Raw genomic sequence first — 24,343 nt, 5'->3', positions numbered from 1 at the left:
TTATTATAGAGCATAAAGTGGTATGAATTAATTATACCATGACTGGTGAGACATTTCAGGATTTGGGTAAGTTATTAACTGAGGAGGTTGCTCTGTGCCGTGGAGTAGGTTGTGCACTGCCCAACAGTGCCCGGCCGAGGCAGTAGGTACCAAAACCACTGGGCTCCTCCCCAGGCTGGGCTCTGCGGGGCTGGTCAGCCAGAGGCAGGTGCCCCCTGACTCCCCAGGGCTGCCGGACGAGGGCCTGCTGACCAAGGTACAGGCTGAGATGCAAAAATCGAGGCTGAATTCAGTCTTTAAATGTTCTAAACACACTCCTCATCAAAAAAAGTGTTTATTCTACTCAAATTAGAATATGGAGATAAGCAAAAAGAAAATAAAAATAATCCCACAACTTAGAGTTTACCATTTCTAACACCCCGGTGTTATATTCCTGTGTGTGTGTGTGTTTTGCGTGTGTGTGTGTGTGTGTGTGTGTGTGTGAAAGCAATCATATCCTATTATTGTTTTGTAACTTAGTATTAAAAAGTAGCGGGGGGCTTCCCTGGTGGCGCAGTGGTTGAGAATCTGCCTGCCAATGCGGGGGACACGGGTTCGAGCCCTGGTCTGGGAAGATCCCACATGTCGCAGAGCAACTAGGCCCGTGAGCCACAATTACTGAGCCTGAGCGTCTGGAGCCCGTGCTCCGCAGCAAGAGAGGCCGCGATTGTGAGAGGCCCGCACACCGCGATGAAGAGTGGCCCCCACTTGCCGCAACTAGAGAAAGCCCTCGCATAGAAACGAAGACCCAACACAGCCATAAATAATAAATAAATACAGTGTAAAAAAAAAAATTGCCATCAACTGGTGGCTTAAACAACAGAAATTTATTTAAAAAAAAAAAAAAGTAGCGGGACTTCCCTGGTGGTCCAGCGGTTATGACTCTGCGCTCCCAATGCAGGGGGCCAGGGTTCGATCCCTGGTCAGGGAACTAGATCCCATATGCATGCCGCAACTAAGAGCCCGCAAGCTGCAACTAAGAGTTCGCATGGCACAACTAAGATCCCACGTGCTACAACTAAGACCCGGTGCAGCCAAATAAATAAACATTAAAAATAAAAATAAAAAGTAGCATATCGTGAATGGGTTTCCATGCCAGTAAATATTTATTTTATTGGTGGGATAGTCCTCCACTGCATGGATATATCATAATTTGTTTAACCAATGTCCTCTTCTTGAGACTTTCTTGGTTATCACATACAGCACTGTGTCCCCAGTGACTCTCTATTCATTTTGTTCGTGAAGTATGTAATGTATACAGAAATTTTATTTGCATGCCTATTCTCCCTGGAATGAAGTCCAAACAGTGATATTTTGGGAGAGCTTGCTGGGGAGCGGGGTGGGTGTCCCTGACATGCAGTACAGTATTGCCCTTGAATAAGGATCTTGATGAAGACAGACTGCACCCCCGCCATCAGTACGGGAGCCCCAATTCCCCTGCCTTGTTCATCTTTGCCAACTTGGTGGGAGAACCCCTGTCCCGCTCTCGTCTGTCGTCAATGTCTCTGTCGTACCTGCCATGGGACCCCTGTTCTGGGTGCAGGAATGCAGGATGAACAAACGTGGGACGGTCCTGCCCCGATGGCACACAGCCAGCAGGGAGGGGCGGGAGGCAAAAAAGACGTAATGAAAGAAAACTACAGCATCGTTGTGTGTGTACACAATCATCACAGAGCAGAATCGCACACGGCAGATTCTGAATTGATTTTCAAAATCTCTTTACACCACCAAACTTACTGGTGTTATGCTTAGAAAGGCCTCTCCAACCCAGGGCTTTATAAATATTTATCTTTTTCTTTCTTCTGGTACAGTTTCCCTTGTTTCAATACTTGATCCCATGTGGAATTTTAGTGTGTGGTATGAGGAAAAGATTTTATTTTTTTCCCCAAATGATTAACCAAATGTCCCAGCACCACCGGGTGCATAATTCACTTGCTCTCCATTAATTTATAATCCATGAAATTTCTATATAAATGTTTCCTTGATTCTGAGCTCTCTCACAGGCTCCCACAGCCTACCCGTCTGTCCCTGACTCCAGTAATTCATTATTTTAGTCTCTAGGGCTTTATAGTATTTAATGCTAGGTGGACCCACCATTCCGGTTTGTCCTGGACTCCCCTGGTTCTAGCCCAGAAAGTCCCACGTCTCGGGAAATCTGTCATTTCTGGGAAAACTGGGACCGTGGGCCAGCCTTCATGAACCTTCCTCCCTGGACAATTCTCTGCTAGTCCTCTGAATTTATTTTTCAGATAAAATTAAGAATCACTTTGCTAACTAAGAAGTTTTTTCCCCCCTGAGATTCTGATGGGAGCACATTCTAGGTTAAGTATATTCATAGGTTGGCAAGCACTGGACGCTTTCCCATGTGGACCCAGGTGTGTTTGTTCATTTGTTCAAGCCCATTTGTCTCTCCTTCAATAAAAGTGGGTTGTTTCCTTTGTGTCATCACTGCATGTATGAATGCAGATGGTGACTCACAGATTAAAAAAAAAAAGGTCACAGCCACTTTGGTTTCCAGTGCTGGCCACTGAACTTGGAGCTGCACTGAGCCCGTGCCATCCCTTACTCCACATGGGAAGGGAGATGTGGGCACTGCCCTGGAGCACTGGCTGCCCAGGCTGAGAACGGGTAGGGAAACTTCAGCCCTCTCCGAAAGAGGCCTGCTGTCGCTAAGGAACTTGCTAAGGATGCCCCAGCAAGCAGGACAGAATGTCCCAGCTCCTGAGAGGCCTTTCAGTCTATCACTGGCTACAGTGGGAATAAGAATACCGGCCATCAGTCAGCTGGTATCTACTGTGTCCCCAACGTGGGTCAGCCAGATGCTCTGAGATGCTTATGAGGACAGACAGATGTGCAGGAGGCTGGCCGGCTAACTGGGGGCTCAGTCAGTCTCCTTGCAGGCATGCAGGCACTGCCTGGGCGCTGCCAGATGGCGCTTGTGCCACTGAGCGCTTACCTCGCTCACTGCCTTCCTGAGTGTCCGGGTGTCCTCAGCCTGCGCGCGGTACTGGGCCTCGAACAGGGCAATCTGTTCTTCCAGCTGGTTGGCTCGGGTGGTCAGCTGGTCCACGTGCAGGTCCTGGAAGGGATGGGACGAGGTGCACAGTGAGATGGGTCCCCAGCAACCTCAACCCACGTCAGCAACCCCATGCTGGGCATGGCCCCCAGGGCTGCGGTATTCACGCAGGGGCAGGGCTGATCAGATCAGGAAATCAAAGATGTGGCAAATAGTCACACGGGCGTCATCTTTGCAGAATACCTGCTGCTTCTTCTCCAACTCGGCCCGCATGCGCTCAGCTTCCGACTTCTTCACGACTCGCTTCATCACCCGGATGTCGTCACGCACGTCCTGGTCTATGTTCTGCACGTAGAAGAGATGCAGAGCCAGGGTCTCCATCTCGGTTTGCAGAGCTGCCACTGGGGAGAGAGGGGGAGGGTGTCCCAGCATCGCACACCGGACATCATGGAAGCAGCACCCCTCCCCCCACTGTGGGGTGGGTCTGGGAAACAGCCTTTAAACTACAAAGACCCATACCTTTTGCCATCAAAGACTTTACAGTCTAGTTGCAGAGACGAAATATATGTAATGTATGCCCACCAACTGCAATAAGCCCTCCATTCCCACTACATATTAGAGATTCTCCGTGTCTAAGGATGTTCTGAAACAGTGTCAAGGTTACGAGGCCTCATGTGAATTTTACAGATTTCTTACCACTTAGAGGTTGGCAATCTCAGGTACAGTCCTAAATCCCCTGGGAGGAAACCAGCCTGAAGGGTGGGCTGAGCACCACTGGAGTATGGGTTCCTTGGAACGAAACCCACATGAGATTGATTTATAAGCTAGAACACCAGTTTATTTAGGGAGATAGACTTCAACCAGTAATTGTTGGCTCACTTGTGTAGAGCACTCCTTATTCAGTGGGTAGATCTAAACAGAAAATCGATTTATAGATCAAAAGGCTGCTGGGTGACTATCATGTTGGAGTTAGGTGATTTTGAAGGATGAACTTAAACTTGAAAAAATTTTTTTTTTAACTTTTACATCTAAGATGACTGTGAAAACCCTAACACTAGAGAATTCTTTGGCTCCTGTGTGGGTAAGAGTTATGGGGGAGGGGAATGGAGCAAATGCAGGGAAACGAGGGGGGAGGTTTTGTAGAAAGAGTGGTTGCCGGGTGGACTGGGGTGGGGGTATATTTGGGGAGAGGGTCTTTAAAGAGGTAATTAAGATAAAATGAGGTCACCAGGGTGGGCCCTAACAACTGGTGTCTTTATGAGAAGAGTAGGTTAGGACACAGACACACAGAGGATGACTTTGTGAGGATACAAGGAGAAGACAGCTGTCTACAAGCCCAGGAGATTGGCCTCAGGAGGAACCACCCTGCCAACACCTTGATCCTGGACATCTGGCCTCCAGAATGACAAGAAGACAAACTTCTGTTCTTCAAGCCGCCCAGTCTGTGGCCCTTTTCTATGGCAGAGGGCGCCAACTAATCCACCCCCACCTGAATCAGAGAGCTCACCCACCCATCCTTCAGGGCACTCACTTCTGCCCCTCTATCCTTTCCTGGCTGAGTGACTGAGAGTCAATATTTCAAATATTCTTTTTAATTTGTATTCTTTCAACATTAGTGAAATCAAGTCTATTTTCACAGTTTGAAGACCAGCTGTCCTTTTCCTTCTCTGACTTGCCCGCTCATACCACTGGCCCTTCTTCTAGGGGTGGGATAGTCGTCTTTTACCTATTAGGCTTCAAAGGGCCCTTCATGTAATAAAAACAGGGTGGCTAGTCTTAAATGCCTCCCATGACCTCTGCCCCCAGTGTCACTCCTGTGATTGTGTTTTGTGGCAAAAAGGGAAATGATCAGGTGGGCCTGACCTGAGCAGTTGAGCACTCTAGAAGCAGAGTTTTCTTGACCTGGTGTCAGAAGAGGAAGCCAGAGAGATTTGCAGGGTCAACGGGATTGGTTTAGTGTGAAATAGGAGTCTAAGTGTTTATTTTCAGGTGGTCAAATGATCAAAAATATTTAGTGATTTAAAAATACAACCTGTACTTTCAATTTGCAGTAAATAGCTAAATTCCTGAGTAAATTTCCTGGAACTCCCTACTCCGCACTATTGATCTGTTTGCCCATTTTTTCTCTAGTGCCATTTTGTTTCTATTGCTGTAGATTGATACTGTGTTTTGATACCTGATAGGACAATTTCCCTTCATTATCCTTCCTTTTCACAATTTTCTTGGATATTCTTGTGCATTTAGTGTTCCAAGTGAACTTGGAACTTGAAAATCATTGGAGAGATTTTTAGGTATTGCATGCATGCATTGATAAGGGAAAAAAGCAAGGAACAGAGCAGTGGGTATAATATGCAGCTACTTGTGTAAAAAATATAGAAAAAAATACCACAACCCTTGTAACTTTGCTTTTATATGCAAAAACATCTTTAAAAGAATACACAAGAATCAATAATACCGTGTGCCTCTGTGGCAGTGGCTGGAGGCTGGGGCGGGGGAGACTCCAGAGTGCCTTAATTTTGTATTATTACTTCTTGAAAATAATAAATAACTATGTTAAATAAATTCAAGTTCACCCAAAACATCCCATCGTGGATTTTAACTGGACTTGCATTGAACTACTTATTAATTTGGAGAGAAATGACATTTGTATCCTCTCATCTGGTTACATGATTGTTCCATTTATTTAAATCTGCTTTATGTCCTTTAGTAAAATTTTATTGTTTTTCTTCAGATAGGTTCACTTGCTTCTTGTTAGACTTATTCCTCAGTATTTTATAGTTGTTATAGCTATTATGGATGAGGTTTTAAAAAATTATAATTCATAATTGGATATGACTGGTAGAAAAGAAAATTATAGCTCTGGTATTCAGTTACTTTATAGATTTCTTACTGTTTTTTTCATCAGTGATCTTGAATCTGCTAGGTAAACAATCATACCATTGGTGGAGAATGAGTTTCATGACTTCATACCCAGAATCTATACTTCGTTTATTTTTCCTGTTTTCTTTCATGGCTGGAACCTCCAAAACAATGCATCCTCGTCTCATTCCTTAACTATGATTTCTCCAGGGCTTTCCTCTGAGTAAAACTGCCTTGTTAGTGGCTGATAAATACTTACAAACAACTTTCCTTCTACCCTAGTTTAGAATGGACAATGAGTTTTATCCAAACACCCATTTGACATCCACTCAGAAGATCTATTTGTTCTCTCTCCTTTAAGAATATAATGCAATGAATCAGTAGATTTCCTAATTTCAAATTATTCCAGAATTAAGCCCTCTTGACTAGGAAGTATTTTTCTTTTCATATATTGCTGAACTTAATCTTTTGTTGCTGAGTAAAAATTTAATATTTGCTAATATTTTATTTAGGATTTTTACACCTCATAAGTAGGACCACTTTATAGTTTTCTGTTTTTGTACGTTGTAAGCTTTTGCAGTAAGGATTATACTGAACATTGTAAAATAAGCCTGGGGGTGGGGGTGTGGTGTCCCTGGTGGCGCAGTGGTTAAGAATCTGCCTGCCAATGTAGGGGACACGGGTTCAAGCCCTGGTCCGGGAAGATCCCACATGCCACGGAGCAACTAAGCCCGTGGGTCACAACTGCTGGGCCTGCGCTCTAGAGCCCGCGAGCCACAGCTACTGAGCCCACGTGCCACAACTGCTGAAGCCTACGCACCTAGAGCTGGTGCTCCACAACAAGAGAAGCCACCGCAGTGAGAAGCCCACGCACTGCAACAAAGAATAGCCCCTGCTCACTGCAACTAAAGAAAGCCTGCACACAGCAAAGACCCAATGCAGCCAAAAAAAAAAAAAGCCTGGGAAGAGTTTCCCAAATTTTCCACCCATTTGTGGGTTAAATAACATAGGAAGTGTCTGGTTTTGTCCTGTCTGTAATTCTATGGCATTTTTTCCCTTTACCTTTGGAATTTAAAAATTTCACCAACTATGTCTAGGCATGTTTATTTTTTCTTCCACCCATCTGGCCCTCCATGAGTCTTTACATCTGAAGATTCATCTTTCTTGAACTCACGCAAATGTTTTCCTCTGATGTCACTGGTTAATGCCCCTAATCTCCTGGAATTTCTATCTCATGGATACTGACTTTACCAGACCTACCGTCCATGTCTTTTATCTCCTTCTCAAAACGTCCATCACTTTGGGTTTTTGCTTTGAATTCTGGGCAGAATTCCTCAAACTGACCTTTTAGTACACAAGTTCAATTGTTCAATTTCCAGCAGTGCTGATTTGCCTATTTAGTACTTTGGGCGGGGTGCGGGAGGTGATTCTATTTTTTAATTCCGAGTATCCTTTTCCCTAATAGTTGGTTCTCATTTGACTGATGAGATGTCCTCTAAAATCTCATGTCGAACACCAGCTGGCATATGCTATGTTTTCGGAACCCGGTCTGTGTCTGTGGAGGCGTCCGCTCTCCTGTCTGGGGATTGACGCTGATGAGTCACATTTGGATGTGAAGGTTTACTGACTGGTGGGCTTCACGCCCCTCCTAAGTGAGGAGGTCAACCCTGGACATTCTCCAGAGGCCAAGCCCCACGTTTCACCTACGGGACAGTGCAGTGGCGGCACCTGGTAGGCAGGGCTGGGACCGCAACCCGAGTTCTTTAGCCTGAAGAAGGGAGAAACGGTGCCGTTAGGTGGGTCCTTGCTCCTGGAATTCTGCCCAGAATTCAGGAGCTTCTGCTCCTGCTCCCTGGTGACTTCCAGAAAGGACAGAGTGTCTACGAAGATGTCTGGATCTTTCCAGAAGCCCATCCACACCTTGAGGATCTGATGAGGGGTGCTGGTGGGCACTCACTTCTCCTGTGTGGAGGGGGTGGGGGACCTGTGTCCTCTTTCAGACTGGTCTAAATTCTGTTATATCTGGAGGATGTGGCTCCATTGTTTTAGTGTGAATGTCGTGCTCTTCTCTTTTTGGTAGATTCTGTTAATTTGGTGACACTCAGGGAGGGTTGCTCTTCCCCAACTCTGTCCAGAAAACTCTCCTGCATTTCTCAGGGTCCAAAATGCTTCTTTCCATCCACAGTTGGGATATACGTGTGATTTTGGTTTCTCCCAAATTCTTTTAGGTTATTTTCCCCATTATAATAGTAATACAGAGTTGATAAAGAAAGTTGGAAACATGAAAAAGCACAAAAACTGAAATAACCTGCTGTGACCACACTGTTCACTGTGGCCCACAACCTCCGCTCCGTGCAGAGCTGTTGCTTCGGTAGGAACAGTGCACGGTGACTAGTCGCACCCTCACTGTCTCTTCTGCTCCAAAGCCACCTATTCCGCGTAATCTGCCACACATCCTGGGGCTGCAGGGCTCTGGACCATGGGCTCCTGCGCTTTGGATTGGCCTCACCTATAACTCCCCACCTATTTAAACTCTGCCCATTCCCGCTCTTCCCTGCCTCTGGATACCCTATCTTCAACCCCAGCAGCCCACCAGCCTCTCCAGCATTTTTAAAAATAATTAATTAATTAATTTTTGGCTGCATTGGGTCTTTGTTGCTGCGCGCGGGCTTCTCATTGTGGTGGCTTCTCTTGCTGCGGAGCACAGGCTCTAGGCGCACGAGCTTCAGTAGTTGTGGCACACTGGCTTAGTTGCTCCGCGGCATGTGGGATCTTCCCAGACCAGGGATCGAACCCGTGTTCCCTGCATTGGCAGGCGGATTCTTAACCACTGCGCCACCAGGGAAGCCCGCCTCTCCCGCTTTTGACTCCAAATACCCCGCCTACAGGCTTTCAGTGTTTGCTACTTTGACTAATTAGGTGCATTTTAAGACATTTATGTCTTCCTTCCCCCAAAAGTTTGGGAACCCCTCCAGTACAGGAACACAGCTTGTCTTTCATGAAGCCCTGTGACGGCATGTGGGGACAACCCTCGGGGTCATGATGGCACTTGGGAACACCCCACCAGGTTGCAATGGCATTCAGGGATACGATGGCATGTAAGGATGCCCCTTGGGGTCTCTATGGCACATGGGGCCGCGCCACGGGGCCGCCTGCGAGGACACGGGGCCGCCTTACGCTTCTTGCGCTCCTCGTTGGCGGTCTCGCAGGTCCTGGCGTAGAGCAAGCGCACGCTCTGCAGCTCCTCCTCCTTCTTCCGCCTCTCGCTTGCTGTGATTGAGTGGCGGTCGTGGCTCTTCTCAAGCTGCATCTGCAGGCGGGCCAGGTGCTGCTGGACCCCGTAAAGGTCCACCCCCAGCTCCTGCCGCTGGACTCGGCTTTGCTTGGTGGCCACGCCCTGCACCAGAGAAAGAAGCTGGGTCACGGAGATGCGGGTGCACAGCCAGGTGGAAGGCGGGACAGGTACGCACCAGCTCTTGAAGTTCCAGCCTCAGTTTCTCTATTTGCCGGTTAAGATAGTTCTTCAGGGCAGCCTGGAATCTTATCATCAGGGGCTAAAACAGTGGAAGAGCACAGCCGGTTACTGTGCTGTCCCCTCCAGGGCTTAGCCTAAATTGCCACAACTCCTGGCAGGGGATGGCAGAAATGACTTCCACGCTGGGTGCTCCCCACTTCTGCCCAGGATTCTTATTCCAGAAGCCACAAATTCAAGGCACTTGTGGTCTCATCCTAGGTACTGAAGGACCTGAGTGCAAAATGACAGGGTGGGCTGGAGCAGTGGTCCTGGTTTAATCCCTGGGGCCAGAGGGCAGCGATGAACAGTGCCTGGCATGTCAGCACCAAATGAACCCTTAGCCCCTTTTCCCAGTGCAACCCTGATCCTTCCCGTGGTACCGGGAGCACCAAGTCTTTCCAAAGAGGTTCATCCAATCAAGACCTGCCCTCCCCACTTGCCAGAGGGGTGGGACACTCAAAGCAGTGGCTATCAGTGGGGGTGATTTTGCACCCACCCAATACCCAAAGTCTGGAGACATTTCTGGCTGCATGTTGACATGCTGCTCAACATCCTACAGTGCCCAGGAAGTCCCCACCACAAAGAGTGATCCGGCCCCAATTGTCTATAGTGTGGAGGTTGGGAAATGCTGACTCTGAATGAATGAACTTAAAGGGAGAATAAACTTTACAAGAAGGCAGCTCAAACCCTGCAGATAAACCATTCAAGGAGCAGGTGAGACCTGAGTGTGGCATTTGCCGTGGAGGCTCGGGGCAGGGCAGGGCAGGGCCTACAGGGCAGGTGTAGGAGTGTCTCTAAGTCCATCTTCGTCTGCATGGGGCAAAAGCAAAACTCCAGAATGTTTCCTTACATGGTTTGGGTCCAAAACCACCAGCTGGGATCTGTCTTCTTCGGCCTCATCGCTGGCCTCAGACTCCACACTCTCCACCAGGCCTCCTTCCTCGGCCATGCTTAACTGCTGGATCCTGTCCAGGAATGAGGATGTGGCTCCTTCCCTGGGGTGGGCATCAGGCTCTGGGGGGACGAGTAGGGGGGAACAACAAACATCACTGAGGAGTTAATAGAGAGAGCGCTTCTCTGGAGAATTATCAGGCAAAGCTGACGCCCAGTTTCGTGCAACATGATGGAAAAAAGAAACAAAAGGCACCCCTTTGGCTTAGGGTTCACAAGTGCTATTCACAGGGTCTTCTGCTCATGAATTTTCTACTAGCTGATTCAACACATTCTGTAGAAAGGATTGCCCTTTAAAGGTAGACAAGAAGGAAACACATTTTGTTGACACTTTTTAATACATAAATAGTGAACAGAAAGGTGGCTTCTTAATGATGGACTAGATTTTTTTTTTTTTAATGGAAAACAGATATGATTGGAAAGAAATCAGTGAGGCTCTAGTTTCAACTTTTCTCCCTTCCTGAGCTGGAGAGATCCTGTTTTGTTTCTAACTCCTTTAGATGTGTGCTGTCTGCATGTCGCTTGTGAGTGATGTGAGGCTTTGTTAGCTGGACTATCCACACACACCCATCATATGGAATATAAAAAAACCCAATCTGCTTTCCCATGTACTCAACACTGGGATACCGGAGCCAAGTGGAAAGACAGGGGTATGCCGGGAAAGCCTTGGAAACTCAGCAAACAGACACATGTTTAGGGGTGAGCTCCCCCGAGACCAGAAGGCAGTGAGACATTTGGCCAGGGCTGTGGGCGTCACCGGATCTTGGTCCAGGCCTGGTTCTGCCACTTACACGGATAGGTTACTTAATGACTCTTAGGGTCTCTAAAATGGAGAACAGTGCCTACCTCACTGGGTTAGTGTAAGGATTAAATGAGATAAAACAGAAAAATGCTCCACATGTGTTATCCATATCCGTTAATGATATTTTTATCTTTTGGCTCACAGCCCAACAGGAAACAAGGTAACAGGTGGTGAATGAGTGGCAGCCCTCGCGTAGAAGGGCACGTGAAGTGGCTTGTCCCACAATACCTGGCTCCTGTGTGGAGGGGCCCTCTGTAACCAGAGGCGGCTCGTCAAAGTCCAGGGATGTGTCGCTGCTCCCCCGGCTCTGTCCGAGGCGGTGCTGAGCCCCCAGAGGGAAGACCTTCTGCCGGAGCGCTCCCTGGGATTGTTTTTAGAGCAAAAACAACCAAATCTGAATTTATGAGGGTTTAGTCAGGACTAAGGAGTTAATTCATTACAGTGTTCAATTCAACATAGTTGTGGACTTCCCTGGTGGCGAGGTGGTTAAGAATCCACCTGCCATTGCAGGGGACACGGATTCGAACCCTGGTCCAGGAAGATCCCACATGCTGCGGAGCAACTAAGCCCATGCGCCACAACTACTGAAGCCCGCACGCCTAGAGCCCGTGCTCCGCAACAAGAGAAGCCACCGCAATGAGAAGCCCACGCACCGCAACGAAAAGTTGCCCCGCTCGCCGCAACTAGAGAAAGCCCGCGTGCATCAACAGAGACCCAACGCAGCCATAAATAAGTAAATAAATAAATTTATTTTTAAAAAAATAGAATACTGTTTGCATAACATTTGGCTTTTGCAAATGGTCAAAACAGAAAACACCTACCTCCACCCCCATGAGGAATCCGGGAGTGGTCTCTTTCTGTCTAGATCTGTAGCAAAGTGTAAACGCTGAGGCATGGGTGTGCGCTGGACGTGGGTTTCTTTACTCCCAAATGCTGCTCTCTCCAAGGATGGTAAGCAACACCTCTGAGCATCCTCTTTATAAAAGGAGGCTGGAAAGCCTGAGCCCCGGCCAGGGTCTCCCAAGAGGGCTGTTTCTTCCCTTCTTTCAAGCTGTTTCACTTTAGGGACATTTCCATATGAAAAGGTTTTCCCTCAATAGAAGCACCTGGCTCCATTTTAGCTCTAAAGGGGACTCTTGCAATGATTATTGTTGACAGTAATTACTGCTGCTGATGAATAGGTGAATATTAGTAACAACAGACAATGACCCTGCACAAGACCCTGCAAGGTGGATGCCAGTCATTTCTGTCATCTGTAGGGGAAGCAGCTCACAGAAGCTGAAGCCCTTGCCTAAGTTCGCACAGCCAGCCAAGGGCCAACTCAACGCCCAGCTCCTGTTCTTTCTAATTGTACTTCCTCAGGTGATGCTGCTTCTAGAAATGATTTCTGAGGCATCCAGAACCACGGTGACATTAATGGGGGCCCAGAGTCCAAAGCCCACCTCTGGGGTGTCCAGAAAGGGCTTCTCCTAATGAGACGTCAATGAGGTATCAGAACACGCTGATGACACAGCAGCTCCTACTCCACAATTAAGTTACTTCTTAAGACTGAGAGTTGAGGGCTTCCCTGGTGGCGCAGTGGTTGAGAATCTGCCTGCTAATGCAGGAGACCCAGGTTCGAGCCCTGGTCTGGGAGGATCCCGCATGCCGTGGAGCAGCTGGGCCCGTGAGCCACAACTACTGAGCCTGTGCGTCTGGAGCCTGTGCTCCGCAACAAGAGAGGCCACGATAGTGAGAGGCCCGCGCACCGCGATGAAGAGTGGCCCCCGCTTACGGCAACTAGAAGAAGCCCTCGCACAGAAACGAAGACCCAACACAGCCAAAAAATAAATAAATAAATAAATAATAATTAAAGGTGCTAATAATTTAAAAAAAAAAAAAAAAGACTGAGAGCTGAGAGGAGAGAAATAGGGTTCTCTCTTTGGGCTTGTCTCTGCCCTTCTGGTTGATCAAATTTGGAGACTGTTTCTTTGTGAGTTTTCTAGAAACTAGACTCGAGGATGGAAATTGGTTTTACAGCTCAACAAGTGACCTATACTTCAACACTCCTGGCTATCTTTTATTTATTTACTTTTTGGCCATGCCTCACGGCTTGTGGGATCTTAGTTCCCCAACCAGGGATTGAACCTGGGCCCTTGGCAATGAAAGAGCAGAGTCCTAACCACTGGACTGCCTGGGAATTCCCAGTCCTGGCTATCTTAGAAAGGAGGGCACTGTTTTGTTGTGTTAAATTCTTAAAAGTGGTTTTGATCATGTACTTGTCATTTGTAATTATAAAGCTTAATTAGGGCTCATCGAATATCGAATTGTGTCATTCTCTAAAGTTATTAACTCTTTTAGGTTTCACAGGGTGGGGAGGGATTGTCACTTCACCGTTCAGAGCAAGAGTGACCGTCTGCCATCACAGCTGCATGCCTCTGGGCAAGGAAGTCCCTTGGCCCCTCAGTTTCCTCACCTGAACTATGGGGATAATAATAGTTCCCACCTCACAGGGTTGTTGTCAGGATTCACTGAAACAACACATGTCAAAGGCATTGAAGTGTCCAGCCCAGAGTCCATGATGGAGAAACGTTATGCATTCTCTTCCTGCCCCGCCCTGCCCCTCACTTCCCTTCTAGAACAATCAAACCTAAAGCCAACAGGTTGGCTTGGCCCAGTGTGGGGTGATGAGCCTGGACAAGGTGAGGAGAGCAGGTTCCAGAGACTGTCCCCGAGGTGGGTCATGATAGCACAGCTGTCAGGCCTGGGCCTGCTGAGGAGGGGTCCCGGTGTGGAGAGTCACAGCCCAAACAATTGGGGCCTGGCCTGGGTGGGGTTGGCCCAACAAGGTGATGAGGGTGTCCACAGTCAGGGTGGCCCAGTGAGGGTGTGTGTCTGAGCCTGAGTGGGGTGAGGGGTGTCCACATGGGGGCAGGGAAGTGCAGTGAGGGTTACATTCGGGGGATTGATCAAATTAATAATATGTTAAGGATAATAGGGACCAGGTCTCCTACTGTTGGAAAAAGGAGTTAAATATAGAAGAGGAGAAAACTAGCAGGAACCATGTCAATGGTGGATTGGAATTAGAGACGTTTTGATGTGAGCTACCTGTATGTTTGTATGTGTATGGTGTGTTTGGGGTCGAGGGTTCTGTGAAAAGAAACCAAGCTCCTGGAGAAATGTCTGGTACTCAGGCTGGGGCAGTCTGTGCCAGAGAACAAGAAAGTGCTTAAAGGATGATGGTGGTTAAAAAAAAAAGAGAAAAAAAAGAATGGTACTGATGTGTCAGAAAGACACAAAGGCCAATTTGAATGGGCTCACTGGTCAAATTGGGAACAATCTGAGCCTCCATATAAATAATGATAGTAATGAATTATAACACAGTGAATGAAATGGGAAACAATGAGTTTCCCATTTGTTCCCATATGGAAACAATGAGTCCATACAGATATGAAAATTTACATGAATAAATTAAAAGTTTAATGAGGAATGGATGTTACCATAGTTTCAGAGTATCCCTCCCATGTTTATCTCAGAATGAAGAGTTGTTTTAATATTTGAAAATCAATCAATGTAACCACCAAATTAACAAACTAAAAAAGAAAAAAACATGATCCTCCCAATAGACACAGAAAACACTTTTGACAATAGCCAACATCCTTTCATGATTAAAAAAAAAATCCACAAACTAGGAATAGATGGAACTTCCTCAACCCGACAAAAGGCATCTATGAAAACCCACAGCTAACGTCATATGCAACTGTGAAGATTGAAAACGTTCCCCCTAAAATCTGGAAAAAGGATGTCTGCTCTCACTACTACTATTTGACATTGTACTGGAGGTTCTAGTCAGTGCAATCAGACATGAAAAAGAAATAAAGGGCATCCAGATTGGAAAAGAAGTTAAACTGCCTTTTTTCACAGACAACACAATCCTTTTCGTGAAAAGTCCTATGGATTCTACAAAAAAAAAAAAAAGCTACTAGACCCAACAAGGGTGATTAGCAATGTTGCCGAATATAAGACTGATATACAAAAATCAATTGTATTTCTATAAATTAGCAACAAACAATTGGAAACCATTTATAATGGCATCAAAAAATGTAAAATAGGAAATTCCTTGGTGGTCCAGTGGTTAAGACTCCATGCTTCCACTGCAGGGGGCACGGGTTTGATCCCTGGTCTGGGAACTAAGATCCTGCATGCCACACACCGTAGCCAAAAAAATAAATAAATAAAAAATAAAATAAAATATTCCACAAATTCTTTAAAAAAAATGCAAAATATATAGGGATAAACCTGACAAAAGATGTGCAACAGCAGTACACATTGCTGAGAGAAGTAAGAAGTCCTAAAACAATGGTGTAATCTGTTGTTGTTTTTTCTCATTTGAAATAAATATTCACTTTCCTATCTTAAACCAAAAAAGCACCTTCTCACACAGTGTTTCTTAAATGCCTAGGGGTGAGGGGTATCTTTACAGTGGATAAGGCTGACACTTTTTCATCAAGTGATCCAAGCCAACATCATCAATAATGGACAAGCTGAAATGATGCATCACCTGGCAGGACACCAGGAGAACACAGCATCCTTCTGTGACATTCCTGCTCAAGGATCACAAACCAAACCTGGAAACCTGGAAATAGCAGGCAAAGCCAAACTGATGGACCTTCTACTAAATAGCTGGACTGTGACCTTTAAAAGTGTCAAGGTCATCAAGGTCAAGGACAGATTGAGAAGACTAAAGAAACTGGGCAGCTGAAGGCAACACGCAACTCTGAACTGGAGCTCTGCTATAAAAGACATTACTGGGACATTTGGTGAAGGAGGCCTGAGGATGACTGGGTAATGTAATATAATTTCTTGATTTTGATAGTCATTATATTGTTGTTTGTGGGAAACATACATGGAAGCATTGCGAGGCAATGGGGTATCAGATCGACAGCTTATTCTCAAATGCTTAAAAAAATTAAAAGTTCTTCTATGGTACTCCAATTTTTCTGTAAGTCTGTGCTTGCTTAAAAATTAAAAAATGAGGGGACATCCCTGGCGGTCCAGTGGTCAAGACTTCGCCTTCCAATGTAGGGGGTGTGGGTTCGATCCCTGGTCGGGGAGCTGGGATCCCACATGCCTCTTGGCCAAGAAAACCCCAAAACAGAAGCAATATGGTAACAAATTCAATAAAGACTTTAAAAGTGGTCCACAAAAAAAATCTTTAAAAAAAACTTAAAAATGAAAATTATAAGAATGTAACTATTGTCATTATCTAGAACTGCACTGTCCAGTATGGCAGCCAGTTGTAACAATTGGTTATATAAATTTAAATTAATTAGAATCTTCAAAAAATTAAAAATTCAGTTCCTCCATCTCCCTGGCCACATTTCAAGTGCGCTATAGCCACACGTGAGTGATGGGTACCATATTGGACAGAGCAGATAAAGAGCATTTCCGTCAGCATTTCCGACAGTGCTGCTCTAGAGACTGGACACCTAGATGCCCTTACATGGAATGTTCCCAACTTGGGCTTGGGAACAGCAAGGGAGGGTCCAGACACTCTTGGCATCTGATGGAAGATCCTGAGACCTAAGTTTACTAAGGCATTTCTAACAGGGATTGCAATGTGAATTATTTATAGTGTACCCTGAGTTCCTCACATAGGGGTACAAGCAACTTGAGCAGTAAAACACTTGTGTAAAACAGACCTCAGGCTACTCACCGATTCCTGGTCCATTTGCTCAGATGAGCCTGATACTTGCTGGGAGGGCTCTGTGGAGATGACTCCCGCTCCTCTGGATTTGGATGGGCCGGGGGCCTCTCTGTCTTCAAGACCTGTTTTCCTCCTTGCTCTTTCATGCCGGCGTGTGGGGCCAACTTCATCTCTGGCCACCTCCCCAGGACTGATGTCTGAGTAAGCCAGATCTGGAGAAGTGACTTCCCCTTCAGGGGCCGTGGCTTCAATATCAGATTCTAACTCCTCTTCAAATTCGAATTCCTCTTCCGTTTCCATTTCCCCTTGGATTTTGACTTCCTCATCGTCTTCATCTTTCCCCTGGGCTGTGACTTCCCCATCATTTTTGATTTCCCCTTCAGAATGCTCTGTAGCACCCTCAGTTTCTTCATTTCTCTGGTCACTGCTCTTCTCTATCGGTGATACCTGTAGCCATGTAGCAGGAAAAAAATCAGGATACAACGTATAAAGGGTCTTGTGAGGTTTTATTCTTAATAAGGTAATTACACCGATGGGAAAACTGCAGCTACACACTGAGCATCGCTAGGAGATTATGTTTCATGCTTTAATTTATCTGCTCTCTGTTTTTGGTAATTATTTTGCATCCTTCATTACAGGAAATGACCTCTGAAAAACTCAGGGCAATCTAACTGTAGGATATCCGAGGCATTCCTGAAGAGCCACCAACACTTCAGAATGGGGTGGAAGGAAATTGAGCTTCTCTGCAAATGACTTGAGTCTGTTCTAGAGCAAGGTCATAGGATCATCGTACAATTTTCTTGAGAAAGTCTGAACTCTCTTTAATTCTTAGTAAATACAGCCCAGAATAATTCACCCCATAAGGAACTTTACCCTGTTGCCTTCATGATTCTGGTCCTCTTCTCCTTCAGAAGATTTGCCTTCCAGGTGAGACCTGGTGGCAGAGAAACAATTTAACAGTCTCAAATAACATCTTTCTTTTTCTTGGCATTTATCACCTCCTTGATGTCTGTATATTTACTTATTTACTCGTTAATTATCTGCCTTCCCTCTAGGCTGATGGCCATGACTTTGTCATTAACACCAGCACTAGATCATGCCTGTCACATGGCACAAAAGAGTCACTCCAAGAATGAATGAAAAATGCAATTATCGAAACATTAAAGGAACAGGTAGATTACCCCAGAAAAGTCACCTTAAATATACCTCTGTCTGTGACAAAACTGGGGAAAATAAACGCAAAATAAGAGAAAATTGTACAAAAAGGACAAATACTCTAGAAACTCTTGGTTAGTTTCCCCGTGAATTTTTTTTTTTTTTTTTTTCCATGCCTCAGAGCACATGGGATTTTATAATAGTTCCCCAACCAGGGATCAAACCCGTGCCCCCTGCAGTGGAAGTGCAGAGTCTTAACCACTGGACTGCCAGGGAAGTGCCAATTTCCCCATGATGTAGCTAGTACAAGAATGTCACATTTTAAAATTGTTTTTTTTCTAATTAGAAAAAAACTATATATTTTTAAAAAGTAAAACTAATACAGAAATATGTGACAGACAATGAAAATCCCCTGTGACTTCTCCTCTCCTTCTCAAGATAACCAGTGGTAAAAGTAAGAGATTTAAGGGTATCTTCTTTCAAATATTTTTCTATGCATTTAAAGCCACCCACCCACCCAAATTAGAGATCACACTATATATACTGTTTTGCATTTAGTCTTTTCATTTATTGTGATCTGGACTTCTTTCCATGTCAGTACATGTAGACCTACCTTAAAAAAAAAAAAGAAAAAAAGAAACAATACAGCAGTGTCTAATGTAAAAGGTTAAATTCTTTAAAATAGTTTCTATCCTTTTAAACAAAGCATAAGAGAACAGAGGCCTGGTGGCTGTATTTTTACCTTACTACGGTCTATCTGTGTGCTCAAGGCATTCACGGTGGGGCTGCCTGACCACAGGGGCCCCGGCCCATCGCCTGCCACCTCCAACCCTGGTGAGGGGGAGGGAGGCGGGAGGCGGGGCTGGTGCTCCCTCTCACAGCACCTCGCTGTGGCAGCATCCAGTACAGAGACCCCTGCTCTCAGGGCTCTGCAGCAGGGACTACCAAGCACAGTGGTTGTCATGGTTACTGTGGGACAAGCAAGTCCCGGGTTTCAGCGAGTGGAGCGCCCGGAGCGAGGGGAAAAGGGGAGGGTACGGGAGAGGACAAAGGGACGCGAGGTGAGAAGGGAGAAGGGCGCGCAGGAATGTGGGGGTGGCCGGGGAGGGCAGGAAAGGCCCAGAGGGTGGGGATGGCAGGGGCAGAGGAGAGGGGAAAGGGACATGGAAGGGAAGGGGCGCCTAGGGGGCTATAGAAAGGGGGAGGCGTGGGGGCCGCTGCGAGACCCAAGGTCCCTAGGCCCGCTTACCCGCCAGCCCGGCCGCCAGGCTCCGCCATCTCCCGTTGCTACGCGACGCCGTCAACATCCGGCTGGCGAGGACCACGCGCAGGGCGTGCGGGGCGGACGGCCTTTGTGCCATTTATGTGCATTAGAAACACAGAACATCTAACTATGTAAATATATTAAAGGATAAATACGCATTTTCTCCATCTTTATCTCTAAGACCGAGCTCTACCCCTCCTGGCTCAGTTTCTGTAAAGCGACAAACATGTCAACGTGCGTTCAGCTGGGCAACTCCGGCTCCCCGGGGGATCGCGCAGGGCACTCGGGGAGCCGGGGACCTGGGACGGCTAAGTGCCCTGAGGGTGGCAGGCGGAGGTAGGGGCACGAGGGGCTCCGGAGCCGGCTGCACCTTCGGATGCCGAAACCCCTCCTAGTGCCCGCCTATCCATCTCCAGACCTGGGGGGCTCAGCACCCCTTTCCCGGGGTTCCTGCAAATAATTCTTGGCGGAAGAGGGATGCCCCGTGGCCTCCTGATGGGTGTTGTTCTTTTCCTACCTCAAAATAGGAAAAACAAACGCAGAGGGTGGAACAGAGAGGGCGAGCACGCACATGGAGCGTCCTAGGGCTTCTGCCTTCACTCTGGGGGCTTGGGGCTTCCCTCCGGGGCAAAGTCCTGGGGCCGGAGGCCCAGGCGGGCGGTGAGGCCCGGAATGGGATGCGGACGGCTGGGCCGGGTCCTGGGGTCGGAGGGCGGAAGGTGACTTGGGCAGTTCCACGGCCGGGTTGGAGCCCGTTTGGGACCTGGGGGTTGGGGGGCTGGCCTGATTGGGCCGGGGGCCGGGTTGGGCCGGGGGGCGGGCCGGGGGCCGGGCCTCGCCTCGCGTCCCCGCCCCACCGCTCCTCACAGGCGGCGGCGGCAGTGGCGGCGGCGGCGGCTCCGGGAGCCGGCGCGAATCCGGCCCCCGGTGCGGGACCCGGGTGGGTATCTGGGGCAGGCCGGGGGCTGCGGGGGCGGGGTCTGAGGGGCCCGCGGGGGACCGGGCATAGCCCCTCCGCCGGACGGGGTGGGGGCGCGCGGGGCGCGTGGGCCTGCAGCCGCGGGGCCCGGGAGGGGCCGGGGTCTGGCCGCAGCCCAGAGAGGTACAGGGCCGGAGCAGGAGCCGGGCGGGCAGGAGCACGGCGGATCACGCGGAGAGATCCCTGGGCCCCCTCTCCGCGGCGGATGCGGGCCCCTGGGGCCGGGAGTGGGCCTACTTCGGGAAGATTCGGTCTCTGCCTGTCTGGAGCTTTGGGCCGGAGAACTTGCGGTCTTTGTCTGGCTGGTCGTCAGAGCACGCGAATGAGAAGTTGTAGGGGCCCGCCGTTCGCCGACACAGCCCCCTAAAGTGTGCATTCCACCCGCACAGCGCGCGCGCTTAGCATTCCCGGCCTTAGGGTGGGTGGTCCGGCTGTTTAAGAGCCGCATGTCAGGAAACTCACTTCCTTTAGGAACGGGCTCTTCCTCCTGTTCTTTTCTTTAAAAAAAAAAAGAAAGAAAGAAAAGAAAGAAAGAAAAAGAAAAAGGAAAAAAAAAATAGGCAATTTAAGATTGCTAAATATAACCTAAGGAACGCTGCCAGAAGCGGTGAATCTTGAAATCCTGTTATTCCCACACTCGGAAGTTGGTGTCATATGTTGGCCACAGTCTAGTTCAGATTCTATTCAGAAATAGAAAACGACATAATACGTTCACTTTCCTTACCGTGAAGTTTGTTTTACTGCCTCCTCAAGTTCATAGGAGAAGCTGGGTTGGTTGGCCAGCCCCTGTGACTGGTCCCACCGACCTTTCTTTACCACCTGCAGGCACCAATTCTTTAATTTGGAAAGAAGAGGGAAATGGTTCTCAAAAAACGCCCATATGATGGAGCATATTATCAAAGGGCAGGTGCAAAGGTCCAGTTTCGTGAATTCCATTCTAAATCTGTCACAGATTGATTAGAGAACTTTAAAAAAATGTGTGTTAGTTTTAGAAATTCCTCATTAGAAACATTAATGTTTAATTGATTAGCAAACATTAAACACTTTTAAGAACCAGGAAAACTTTTGCAAAGAAAGGATTATTAAGGTTAGGAATGCATTTTAGTATTAACTGTGAAGCTCGTTCATGGCTATTCATTGTTGATATTCGGAGGCTGGTTCTCTGCTGAGTACGCTTGGCTTGTGGAGTGTTTATGGTGAGCAGTCTCAGAATATGACTAAGGAAAGTTCTTATCAGTAGAATTTTTTAATCCTCCAGACATGATGATTGTTGTGTAAATAGCATCTGATTATCATGCATGAATTCACTGAACCCACTAAACAAACCCATAAAGTCAGTACTGAGGTTATCCCCATTTTACAGGTGAGAACACTGACACTTAAAGTAAATTCCCCAAGTTCACACATCCAGGAGTGACAGTAATAGAGGCCTTGGGCCCAGGATGCTTCAGCTCCAGAAAACCACTGTACCACACTGCCTCCCCTCTTGTAACTGGCCCCTATGATTCACATGCACACACTCTCCCTGCCCCCCTTTTTGCAGACAAATAACATGGTTCACTCTGCCAAGTGATTCATAAACATGCAAGAGAGTGGGGACTAATCCATGTCACCACTAGCTGCTAATATCAGTTCAGTTTAATCTGTAAAGAGCTCCCTAGGCCTCAGTGTAAAGGCATCTGAGAAGACAGCCACTGGGTTTGCAGAACCCTACCTACAAATGTGCTGATCTCCCTGCCTCGGGCTTTGGGTAGCTCAGTGCACTGGTTAAAAACATGGCCTCCAAATGTAGACTGCTGGGTTCAAATACCAACCCTGGTACATAGTACTGACTTAATACCTCTGTGCCTTGTTTTCTGCATCTGTGAAATGGGGGTAATACCACCTACCACAAAGTTCTCTTGCAACAATTATCTAAAATACCTAGTACCTGGCACATTTGAAGTGCTTGTTACTATAAATTTTAAATTATTATTAATGACCATCATTTGGATTTTTCACATTTAACTAGATTGGTAAAAATGTTCGGTTTTGTTTTCTGGTTCCATGTGTATGTGGGCCATCAGGTGGAAAGCTAATCATAAGCAGAAGTGGAATTCTCCATTTAGGTATATTTACATTCTTATCTTTGTAACTTTGTGTGGTGCTGGGTCCCTGTGGGCTGTCCAGGGACCAAGGTGATCAGGTTGCCTGGCAACACAAATCTGGAGTAGAGATTTTAACTTGTCCCCCCACATCTGGCTGAGGGTCCCCAATTTTGTTATTTACAGGCCTGAATCCTCTCCTGTAAGATTAGTGAATTAATTTCATACAGTGGTACAGTTGGGGAGGATGGCTTTAAACGTGATGGATTTGTAGCAGTGGAGTGTAGCAGTGGTTTTATTGGTGTACATGGTATTGTACACTGTTCTATTGTATCTGTATTAGGTTGATGAATACAGTCTCATACAGATACAATCCATGAGGCCAATGCACAGAAAAGAAGGCACATACTTTTCGCTCCAAAAAAAAAAAAAAAAATTGGGGCAATAATATAGGAAATCTTTTCCCATTCAATTCGGTGCTGTTGGTTTTGATGCTACCGACCACCCACGTACCCTTTGGGCACCTGGTCTTGCATCTCTAATAAATCTGCTTTGATGAGCTGTCTGATGATATCTGATCTGAAGCATGTCCTTTACTCCAATCTTCTGAACTGATAAAGACATCCTCAGAGAGGAGAGAAATCAGGTCACTTGCAACTACGTTCGACGTCTGCCTGCGGTAGCTTCAGTCATACAGCTAGCATAAGGAAAGAACAGAAAGGACCCAAATTCATTATCCAATCTGAACGGCACGCCCTTCTCTGCCTGAGCCTTGGGCGGCGAGTCTGAGCAGGTGTTTAGAGTTGATGTACAAGATGAGGAATCTGTATGGACTCACCTGACCACATATAGAGATGTGGCAGTGTCTCTTCCATGCTCTTTCTGGATTGGCTCCTATAGAAACCACCATAACATAGGTGCACCCTGAGCCTGTGTCCGCACCTGCTTGCACACCTTGGTGTGTGTGCTGGTTTTCCACTGAATGACCCTGATCCTGATTTCAACAGTCTGATAAATTGGTCTTTACACTTTCCGGCATTGGAATCGGAGCAAAGCGCATACTTAACAGATGGCATTGGACACCCTTTCATTTTTCAATTTCTGTAGCTAAAATGCTTTCCCTTGAGCAAGATCGGTTGTGTTGCATTCCAGGGGTGTTGTCAGTACATTTTCCCCCAGTTTGATTTCTGTTTTGTGGTACATTAGCTACTCCTTTGCCACAGACAGTGAGAACCTCTGTGTGTTAAAGTTTACAGGCACAGTATAGAAGTCAGATGTACCTCATCCACTGTGGGGTCAGTCATTGCTTTCCTGGCTGGATTTGCACTTATCCTTGCCTTTTGGGTATAGTCCTTCCTTGGTCCTCAATCCTGACTCATCTTTAAGTCTGTTTCTTCTTGCAGGCCCCCCTTCCTTGGCTATTTGAGGGAAATGGTATTGGGGGGTTTGCTGTCGAGGGGCACAGGCAGCAGATGGTTTCTCTCGGGAGAGGCAGAGGCTTTGGGACTTTCCAGGCAGTGGTGACAATTGAAGTGACAACTGGACAGTTGGAAGAGGAAAGTCACAGCTAAGCAGGCCACCAGACCTCCCCTCACCCTCATTTCTGAAACTGTCTTCTCCAGTTACTGCCTCCTGAAGGTCCTTTTTCCTTATGGCAGTTAGCGCAAGCCTCGGGCTCTGGAGTTGATGCCCTAAGCGTCATTCCTTCAATTTAACTTCAAGTCGATTGTGTTGGTCCTCATTTCTACACAGAGGCCCCACCCACAGCAGCCCTATCTTTGGGCCACAATCTTTTCCTTGTGAATCCTGAATGCGTGTGCAGCAAATGTATTTCTCTTCTGCAATAATCCCATAATTTGAAGTTAAATACAACTGAGAGGAGGGGTGATATCATCTCACAGGTGTCTTATCTGGGCAATGAGACTGAAGGAGACCCACCTTTCCCTAAGAACGGGGTTCCTGATCTGCAGGATTTATATCACCCAGTGAACCTC

The 24,343-nt window shown here is 47.0% G+C and overlaps 2 protein-coding genes across 5 annotated transcripts in view; one reads left to right on the top strand and one right to left on the bottom strand.

Moving 5' to 3' along the window:
• CCDC40 (coiled-coil domain containing 40) overlaps nt 1–19,367 on the bottom strand; it is a 42,418-nt gene extending 23,051 nt beyond the window's left edge. The window contains exons 1-9 of the mRNA XM_036837061.1: nt 19,272–19,367; nt 17,741–17,801; nt 16,877–17,314; nt 11,410–11,542; nt 10,279–10,442; nt 9,385–9,468; nt 9,092–9,311; nt 3,299–3,456; nt 2,996–3,118 (exon numbers count right to left, since the gene is read on the bottom strand). Coding sequence (XP_036692956.1) covers nt 2,996–3,118; nt 3,299–3,456; nt 9,092–9,311; nt 9,385–9,468; nt 10,279–10,442; nt 11,410–11,542; nt 16,877–17,314; nt 17,741–17,801; nt 19,272–19,300 — 1,410 coding nt within the window. The 5' untranslated portion in view covers nt 19,301–19,367. The remainder of the gene's footprint in view (nt 1–2,995; nt 3,119–3,298; nt 3,457–9,091; nt 9,312–9,384; nt 9,469–10,278; nt 10,443–11,409; nt 11,543–16,876; nt 17,315–17,740; nt 17,802–19,271) is intronic.
• Nucleotides 19,368–20,165: 798 nt separating this feature from the next.
• TBC1D16 (TBC1 domain family member 16) overlaps nt 20,166–24,343 on the top strand; it is an 83,915-nt gene continuing 79,737 nt past the window's right edge. For all 4 annotated transcript variants that reach the window (XM_036838042.1, XM_036838039.1, XM_036838040.1 and 1 more), the window contains exon 1: nt 20,166–20,226. The gene's annotated coding sequence lies outside the window, so the exon portion shown is untranslated. The remainder of the gene's footprint in view (nt 20,227–24,343) is intronic.

The sequence above is a fragment of the Balaenoptera musculus genome, chromosome 20 (assembly GCF_009873245.2).
Source record: "Balaenoptera musculus isolate JJ_BM4_2016_0621 chromosome 20, mBalMus1.pri.v3, whole genome shotgun sequence".
In the NCBI taxonomy this organism is placed as follows: Eukaryota; Metazoa; Chordata; class Mammalia; order Artiodactyla; family Balaenopteridae; genus Balaenoptera; species Balaenoptera musculus.
The sequence above is the reverse complement of the archived record's forward strand: the minus strand, read 5'-3'. Positions and strand labels throughout refer to the sequence as shown.